The sequence below is a fragment of the Limulus polyphemus genome, unplaced genomic scaffold (assembly GCF_000517525.1).
Source record: "Limulus polyphemus unplaced genomic scaffold, Limulus_polyphemus-2.1.2 Scaffold1191, whole genome shotgun sequence".
Taxonomy (NCBI): domain Eukaryota; kingdom Metazoa; phylum Arthropoda; class Merostomata; order Xiphosura; family Limulidae; genus Limulus; species Limulus polyphemus.
In genome coordinates this window covers 222,496-232,862 of record NW_013666801.1, presented here as the reverse complement: position 1 = coordinate 232,862, position 10,367 = coordinate 222,496, and the positions used below count along the sequence as shown (strand labels likewise).

The following is a 10,367-nucleotide window of genomic DNA, read 5'->3' as shown; positions in this document are numbered from 1 at the left end:
CTTAAAGTATTCAATTACCTTGTAAAGAAAATCTCACACAAATAAGTCAAATCTTAAAGTATTCCATTACCTTGTAAAGACAGTCTAACACAAACAAGTCAAATCTTAAAGTATTCCATTACCTTGTACAGACAGTCTAACACAAAGAAGTCAAATAAGGTATAAAAGCTACAATAATAACCTCGAAATGTATTATATATATAAAAATATTAAAACACAGATGGTTTAAAACATGACTAATATAAATCACACATAAAATTATGGTTCTCTTTTTATTAGTTGGTTTGCATTCCTTCCACAAGTTCTTAACCGTTAGTATAATTTATAAATGTCTCATCTATATCACTGTTTACAAAACCTAAAAAGTCCCGACATTTTACTTTTGGTTATTTACCTTACACATTTGATTTCAACGTTAAAACTTTCTAAATCACACTTATCATCAATACCAAGGTAATGGGATACTTTAAGATTTGACTTATTTGTGTTAGACTGTCTTTACAAGGTAATGGGATACTTTAAGATTTGACTTCTTTGTGTTAGACAGTCTTTACAAGGTAATGGGATACTTTAATATTTGACTTCTTTGTGTTAGACTGTCTTTACAAGGTAATGGAATACTTTAAGATTTGACTTGTTTGTGTTAGACTGTCTTTACAAGGTAATGGGATACTTTAAGGTCTCAAAACATATGGACTTTTTTTAACTGTTAATAAAATTTGTTTGGTTGCTTTTAAGCGCAAAGCACAGAATGCTAAAATTATAGACCTTCAAGCTTATTGCTAATACACTAGGGGCTGATACTAAAAATGTTGAGATATTTTCATTGGATATTTTTTAATTAACCTTAAGGTCTCAGTTTGTTTAATTGCTAATAGAAAATCTTTGAGCTGTTTTACGGCAAATTATAGTGTGTTATAAAACACGAGATTTTCCTTATTGTGTACATATAATTTTGGATACTGTCTTTGTGATTTTATTTCATACACCAAGGATTATGAAGGTTCTTTATTATAACACGAAAATTATGAGAACACATTCACGGTATACTTTAATTCTGTTACTAGTTGGTTGAAGAAGATATAGAAGTAAGAGGTGTAACTCGCATGTACTCTTACTTTTTATCATTAAACCTCAAGTGTGTCCTTACTAACCTGATGCCATTCCTCAATCAGTGTTTTTATATAAATATTTAAGTAACAGGATATTGTATATTTAATCATTACTACTTTGAACGTACTGTATTTATTTTTAGATTTACTTTTTAATAATCTTCACTTATAACACACATGAAAATTCATATGTATTTTCTAACCCTCTTCGTAGCTTGAGTGAGTAATAATTAGAGTAATATATAATAAACATCCCTTTGGATTAAAGTTTAAAAAGTAACATACATCTAAAATATGCTATGTTAAAAATAATGAAGTTCCTGTTAGAATGTGATTTAAGTAATTAGGTCTGAGCTATTAACAGGCAAGTTGAAATGTTTGTAATCTTTGATAGATCATATGTACATAGATACAAACCCAAGGTATATTTAGTAGAACCGAATTATTTTACCTCGAACTAATACTTCCATCCTGTTTGATTTGCCAGTTGTGCCATACAAATTATATGGTGTACAGATGTACCAGCCCTGGTGTTCGGAGACCACTCTCTGGATCTGTATTGATCCGTTACTTAAACTGAACACTCCATGATGGGCTTTCGGATCAAAAGGACGATTGTCTTTACTCCATTTGATATGAATAAATGGGGGACTAGCCTTCACATAACAACGAATAACCCCAGATAATCCCAGAGGAAGATACTGGATCGTTGGAGAGTAAGTTACTCTCGCAGGATCTGTAAAAGGAGCATTATAACAATTCAAAATTGCAAGAAAATATTATATACAATTTGGATATAGTTAACTTTAAACAATCTCTTAGGACGTTTTTTTTTTACAGAAAATTTTCATTTGACTCACTTAGAATCTTTACATTGTTTAAACATAGAACTGTGAAGAAATAAATAAAGAATTATCCACATATATAAAAACCAATGTAATGTTTTGTAACTCTGAGCCTGGCTCGACCAAATATGGTGTGACTGTGATATAGATTAAATTTCAAGTACACAAAATACCATTTGAGAGTATTTATATAATAGTATACTGTATCAATACATTCGACTGACAGTTCTTGTGCGAGGGTTTAATATAATAAGTCGATGACTCCAGTGCTATGAACTTTTATGTAAAATATATCATATTGTATTACCCGAAAATTTTGGTTTATATATCTTTAAGTTTAATTTTGTTTATAAAGAGAATGACATCTAACAAACTCTGTACTTGGAAAACGTCGTAGGTTCAATTTAATAACGTTTGACAACGAAGGTTGATGAAAGGAAGATAAGAGGAAATAATAATTTATATGCTTATTTACGAAATATTCTCGCTATATATGTATGTGTGCGTACGTGGGTGTGTATTATTTTGTATTACAACCTTTTTTATAAACACTGACATTCGTAACTTTTTCTGTAATTCTTTTTCTTATTATGAAATAAAACAAGTATATGTTTTGAAATGTTTAAATTAAGATTATTAATGGGTACTGTAGAGCAATTAACCCGGAATTCAGCAATAGTTTGTACCCTGGTGTTTGTCGTCCAGTGGCACCTCCAACTCTAACTGTTTCGGCTAAAGTGAGTAACAAATTGTACAAATATCACAGATTTGTTTGTTTGTTTCCTATACAGACACGAGGGGAAATATAACTAGTTCCATCATCTCAACAATGGGTTTATTGAGAGTTATTTTATCCGAAACAAGTGTTAATAAAACGTGTATGAACAGAAAATTCGATATCTTAAGTTTCAGTTATATTTTTGGGGGTAATTTGGAAATGGATCAAACAGAATTTTTCAAAACTCGATGTCACTATTTTGCTTTCTCAAAAATCACAGATACTAGGCTGAAAATGGTGATGAAGATCCCTACTGCCACCAAGATTATCAGCTTGTATTTTAAACGCTGTATTTATAAAATTACAGAGTTTTTATCCTGATATTCCGTAAAGGAAATTTCCTAAGACGGAAGACTTAAAAAGTATATCATTGCTGAATACTTCTACTTAAAAAGTATATCATTGCTGAATACTTCTACTTAAAAAGTATATCATTGCTGAATACTTCTACTTAAAAAGTATATCATTGCTGAATACTTCTACTTAAAAAGTATATCACTGCTGAATACTTCTACTTAAAAAGTATATCATTGCTGAATACTTCTACTTAAAAAGTATACCATTGCTGAATACTTCTACTATACAGAAGATAGAAATGTGTAATTCTGGTGAAATTTCGATTACAGGACTTCAGACATAGAAAATACAGAGTTATTCAGTAGAAAGCATTCATGGACGTGATTTACTTATACAAACTCACCATATTAACTTGCTGTGTTTGGTATCCGTTTCCTAATCCTCACTGTAGGGATTTCATTGTGCATTAAAGTGTGCTTTAGAGTTATTGTTTCTTTGAGACATCAAATAAAATTTGTATTTTTTTCACCTTGAATCATGTGAAAGTACAGTTCACTTTTCCTTTAGCTTCTTTTCATTTTAGTTTTTGTAGTATTATTTTTTTACTGGTTGTTTGGCGCAGATAGCCCCGTAGCTTTGCAACAATAAGCCCCAACCAACCAGCCTATTATCACTATCAATAGTATTCCTATAAACAACATATGAATAAATTTAAAATACGTAGGTACGTAATAAGAATATAAACCTTCATGATACTCCACTAATCACGTACGAATAAACCCGCTTATCAGGTTACTTGTTAGATATGACAGAAACATATTTCATATCTGGAGCTAGCTATTCTTTCTTAGAAACTTTGTTTAATACTGTTTTAAGTTACCAAATACTCGATCATTATTCTTTAAATATGTATACATTTCTGTCATTTAATATCTTTCATTATTCATTCATTATCCCAGTTTGCCCCTGAAGAAGAAAGGTCCATCTTTCGAAAGCGCTCGGGTTATAGGATTTTTATTCATTTCATTATCAATATTAAGACATTTAATACTTTATAATGTTTTTCGTATATTTTAAATGTTGAATGATTTCTTTAGCTACACAATAGCTATCTGAATTATGTCTAACGCGGGGAATTCAACCCCGAATTTTAGTGTTTATATACTCACTGCTAACCCAACAATGGACTTATTTCAAAAACAAATAAAAGCATGAAAATTGTTTATATTTATAGATTTATAATATTCTTAATGATTCCCTTGTGTATACATATACATTTATTGTAATTGTTATTTTCCTCCTTTTTTTTAAACAACTTCAGATGGAAAAAAAAGAAGAGAAAAAAAAAAAAAAAGAGTAGCTTTAGCCTAATCAGCAATTAAGTCTTTTAATGCTGTTACTACAGGCCTGGCATGGCCAGGTGGTTAGGGCGCTCGACTCGCAATCTGAAGGTCGCGAGTTCGAATCCCCGTCAGCCGTGGGGGCGTTATAATGTGACGGTCAATCCCACTATTCGTTGGTAAAAGAGTAGCCCAAGAGTTGGTGGTGGGTGGTGATGACTACCTGCCTTTTTTCTAGTCTTACGCTACTAAATTAGGGACAGATAGCTCTAGCGTAGCTTTGCGTGAAATCCAACTTAAACAAAGCTATTACTACACTCCCTAATGTTTCTCGTCTTTTAATTTTATGTTAGTTAAATTCTCTCGAACGAGTTTCCTAGGAGTTCAATTTGCGTACATGACATGAGCAACCGTCACGCGAGGGCTTTTTCATGTGTTATCTGAGTATGTTTTATAAACTTAAGGATGACATGTTATAAAGAATGAAATTAACACCGACACTTTTACTCATATCAACGGTATTTTAACCAATTTTCCTGTTAACCTTAATATTAATTTGAATAAGATTTTGTGCTACTAGCTCTGATAAAGTTGCAATGGAGAAACATTGGCTGAAATAAAGTTTTTTATTATTATCTGGAACGTAAAGGTCGTTTAGTTTTTTCTATGGTTATGACCAAGTGTCTAACTTCCTCCAGTATGCGCTTCAACTTCTACAATCAAGTTTTCATATGTTTTTGTTTTTCTATTTGTTGGGGAAGCTCCAAATGTTCATATTGGATAATTGTCAGCATGCATTCTAAAGCTTGTATGTGATTTCCGTCACGAAAGGCAAAGACAATATGTATACTTTTATTTTATTTTGGTTGAAATGATTTTCAAAAATATATAAAGAAGGATCGTTTCAAAGCTGTACTTTTCATTCGAGTCATTCTCTAATAGAAATCAACTAAGCTGTATCTATATATTTAAAAAAACAGTGTGGTGATAAAAAATACGATGATACGATGAGTAACAGTGTATACGTACTGCAGTGTGTGTATTTCTATTATCTGATACGATGGATAACTACGTACACCTGATGCTAAACATTTGTTTTTATGATCTGATGCAATGAGTAGCCTTGTATATCTGTGTTTGTATTATCTGACGCCTGGAATCTGTTCTTGTATATCTGTGTTTGTATTATCTGACGCCTGGAATCTGTTCTTGTATATCTGTGTTTGTATTATCTGACGCCTGGAATCTGTTCTTGTATATCTGTGTTTGTATTATCTGACGCCTGGTATCTGTTCTTTCACTTAGTAACATGAATAAACTGGTAACAGAAAAATGATACAGTCTATGGATTTTAGTTTACCAGTTCATTTCAGATACAATAATAACAATATTTGTTCATTACTGGATACAATTGAAAGTGATAATAAAACTGCACAGGAGAAATATATGAAATCACTTAATTCTTTGTTTAGTCCCATTTTCACTCAATATGTCAATAAAAACATTCAGTCACAATGATCAATCCAACTTACATTCGACACTTAGGTAGGCCGATGCTCTTTCCGGTGTTCCTATCCCATTAAACACTTCACAAGTATAAAGTCCAGAATCCTCCGCTGAGGTAGGATTAATAAAGAGTGTTCCGTCCCTCCTGACTACAGTACGAGGTGCCAACCACCTTATTTGATAGATTTCTTTATCATTTAACAACCAACGGTGAGTGATATTTGCAGGGAACGCTTTCGCTTCACAGATGAATTCCGCCTTATCCCCTTCCAGCTTGGTAATATTTTGTGGTGGAACAGTGATAACAGCTGAACCTATAGAAACAGATAAAACAAATGGGTGTTTTGTAGACGGAGTAAGGAACGAGATAAGAACTTTTTATATACGATTAATAAACAATATGAATTTAAAGCAACTGACATAACACATTGTGATGGTTTTGATAATTAATCATTGTGTATGAAAATAAAACCATTTAGTCTGAGATTAGAGAAAACATGAACTGTTGAATCTCATGGAAGAAGCACAAGATCAAGCAACGTACAGGATTATGAATGAAAAACTGTATGTATTAGAATAGCCATGAAAATCAAACAACAAACATTTTAACTGTTTCATTACAATCTTTTTGAACTGAATATATGAAGTTAACGCACTAAATTCATCAAACTATTATCTGGTTCGTTACAAACGAATAATTCTCATACTTAGAAACCACTACAGATTTTAAGTACTTAAAATAACTGTTATAAATATTTTATGGAATGTATGATATCGTTGCTATTGCTGTTTAGAAGATAAACATAAGATGATTAACACCGCGATTCATTCCACTTTTATAACGTATCTATAGCTGGAAATGCAGAGCCCATTCAGTGGCGTATCGTGGCTCAAACCTGCCTTGAACCCTGCGATCCACAGTTCAACATATTAACAACTTAACCACACTTGCCCTAGGGACAAGTTGTTGAACTACTATTTGAATATAAAACGTGTCACTAAATTTCCTCAATAAAACGCATAACAGAGGACGGTGACTTACATATAAAATAGTGATTTACGACCGACGAAAAGAATAGCGATAAAATGCCGCAGAAATTGAGATAATTAAGTATCATTAAGGAAGCCCTTAGTTACATGGAGGACGAAAATTGATCAACACAAACAAGCTAGATACAATGAATTACCAAGGACTAAGTTAAAAGTTAGAAAGGACAAGTTTAAGTGAACCGCATCTGACTAGGTTTATGTATGTATATCTATATATATATACACAATGTGTCATTCTGATATATATTTTATTATCATTCATAGTCAATGTTAATATTAAGACTATTTTGTATTTAACTGAAATGTTGGTTTATTAACTGGGATTCGTCGAGTGTTTTGTGTTTTTGTGCAAAATTTACTAAAAATCAACGTAAACACACAAGCGATTTTTCAAACAAATTCAATAATACCATATCGTGATGGTTAGTCTTATGATTAGTTTTTAACAAAAAGTACGTTAAAACCTCATATTGGAGTTGTGCCCCACATAGCACTGAAGAACTGAAAATTTGATGCTTCTGTTTGTTTAAAAATTGTTTGTTAAAAAAGTCGTTTGACGTGCATTGATTTTTTTATAGTGTTAAGTATTTTGCACTTCAATTAATATAATAAATATTCTAAAATCCTTTTGATTGAATACAATGAGCAACTGATTAATAGATGGCGTAACAAGAACAATGTCATATGTCTGCTATAAATGTATGTGTCAAAACCCTTCAAATCGTTAAATGTCGATAACTATCAGCGTAACGGATTCCATAAAACTTGCTGTTAAGTATTTGAAGCAATCACGGCACTGAAATGGAGTGGGCTTCATTAATTTTCATTTAGCCTTAAAAGTATTTATTACCAGCGGGTGCTGTTTAGAAGTGTGTATGTGTGGTACTTCTCAGCTACTGTAGTAGTGCTCAGTTTATGGTTCAGTCATATAAAAGTAAATGGAGAAAGCCTTCTGGGAAACATTGCGTGTGTAATAAAAAACAACAACACAGCCTATGGTTTCCTTGTTTTATCACAATAAAAGCACTATAAAGAATGCTGAAATCTGGAAACAAAAAGATGCCAAAAATTGTACAGTTTAAGACGTTAAATTGAATTTTCGGTTATATTCAACTGGGGATTTTCGAGCAAATAAGCGATATATGAAAGAGCAATGACGAATAACAAACTCCATGAATGATATAATAAGAAACTAAGTTATGTTGGAATTAAAATTTCCTTATCTTGGTTCAGTACGCATTTTGTAACACTGGATTTTTTTAATGATCCAACATTTCTAAATTGTCCCAAAATGTAAAATAAAAACGTTTTTTTGCTTAATATTATAGATAAAGGATGGAGTTTTTAGATAAAAATAATTACAAAACGGAAATCGTGATGAGAAATTAGGCTTTCATTACTTATCTATATCAAACGTTGGGTTGAAACTTGTCGTTATATTCGAAGTTTCGTTAATATGTTTCTTACCGGCAGTAATGACCTTGGTTTTAGTTGAAATACTTCCTTCACTATTTCTGGCCCTGCACGTATAGTCCCCAATATGAGATTGCTGAAGTTTCAATATTTCTAAGGTTCCTCTATAGATTATTACACCGGGACCTTCGGTCAGTGGAATATTTCCCTACAACACACAAATGCATTACTAAACTTATATATTCGTGTTTAATCAATTGACGTTAAAAACATAACTGAAAGTCCCTCATCTCTTCATGCTACCAAGAATTTTAGTTTAGAAAATGCAAGTACATGTTTTATTGTAGAATAAGGTTCGTACAAGCTTATTTATTATTATCATATATATAACATGCAATATATTTTAATTTGTGCATTATAGTTACATATCTTCAGTGACTGCACTTAATAGCTTATATACATCTAACTAGCATTGGTGAGTATAATCTAAGTTAGTACTGGTGGACTGAAAGAAAAGAAACTGATGAGCTACATATTATTCCTTTGTGGTGCATGATTTGTTATAAACAATTTTAAATATTCGAAATATAGCAGGTTATTTAACTATTTTACAAACAATAAAACAAAGAAGAATAGCAAAGCAAAAGCAGCCAAACACAACGAAATATTCATGAATAGAAGTACGCTGGAATCTATATATAAGCAGGTAGGCTTTTATATTTGGTATTGACCAAAACTGGTTGTTGGAGCACGTTGAAATCACGTTTATACAAGTTAAAAGTCAGAGCACCAAGAATGATAATGCCACATTATCTGATTAGACCAAAGTTCTAGTTTGGTATCTTACAATCCTTAGGTTACTTGCGTTTAAATGATGCTTCTCATATAACATATTCAAGAGAAGTAAACCCCAACTCATAAGAATGTTTAAAAGTCTCTGTACCATCTTCAAATTAGTATTGCCTCACTCGAGGAGGGCATGACAAAAAAGCAAATAAAAGTCTTACAACACAAACATTAGAGTTTGTAACATGTGTCTAAGCTAGAATATTATTTCAAGTATATGAGTTTCGTATATCCGTTTTAGAAGAATATCAGTAATTACACCTCTTAGAATTTAGAACAGCTCAACTGACATATCTAAATAAAGATATTCTTTAGTAGTTATGTAAGGGTGAAATTAGTAATTCTTCGTATTGTGACAAGTCACTCCTTCCTTAAGGTCTTCCTGGGCCACATATTTGACATTTATTATTGAAAGCTTTAGTACAAGTTAAATCTTTAAACCACATACAATCTTTAAAGTCACACAATCACAACAAAGGCTAATTAAACCAAACCTAAAGACTTTAATATACGATTAAATGGAAGGAAATAAAACTTAATGAACTAAATAAAAGAAAACCAAATTTAAATGAAATAAAGTAACAATCAACTAAAACACAGAAATAACATAATATTTTTACAGCACTAAGTAAAAACGTTAAACGTATAATCTTGATATACGTCAACTATCATACAAAATTAACCTAAATACGGAATCAAGTAAAATCATAAAACTAATAATCATTAAAATTGGGAACAACTTTGGAACTGACATAAAACTTAACTTATTGTTTGAAATTTAAATATAAATCAGATTAAGCAGAATGTACGTTGATCGAAATACAGAAATATATACAATTAAAATACATAGAAATTTTAAAGGCAACTTCTAATGAACTTCAGGACATATGCAAAACCAGAGTGACACAGAACATAAGAAAGTTAAATAAAATTAATAGAATAAAATAAGAGACAGCATCAAACTAAAATAAAAAAACACATATATACGTACTTTAACAACCCACAGAATGAAATTAAAACTGTGAAATAAAACTTCACATATTACAAATAAAACTAGTAAGAAATATAAATTACTTTATTCGGGTTATGAAACAAAATATTTTACAGATGAAATTTTGTTAATTTTTTAATCTAATCTATGAAAATGGCGCATCTGACACTATAAAGAGCGCGTTAGTCC

At 31.2% G+C, this 10,367-nt stretch overlaps 1 protein-coding gene across 2 annotated transcripts in view; it reads right to left on the bottom strand.

Moving 5' to 3' along the window:
• The window catches only part of LOC106462531 (protein turtle-like), a 262,128-nt gene that overhangs the window by 44,214 nt on the left and 207,547 nt on the right, over nt 1-10,367 (bottom strand). For both annotated transcript variants that reach the window (XM_022389838.1, XM_022389837.1), the window contains exons 4-6: nt 8,396-8,549; nt 5,905-6,192; nt 1,564-1,848 (exon numbers count right to left, since the gene is read on the bottom strand). In XM_022389838.1, coding sequence (XP_022245546.1) covers nt 1,564-1,848; nt 5,905-6,192; nt 8,396-8,549 — 727 coding nt within the window. The remainder of the gene's footprint in view (nt 1-1,563; nt 1,849-5,904; nt 6,193-8,395; nt 8,550-10,367) is intronic.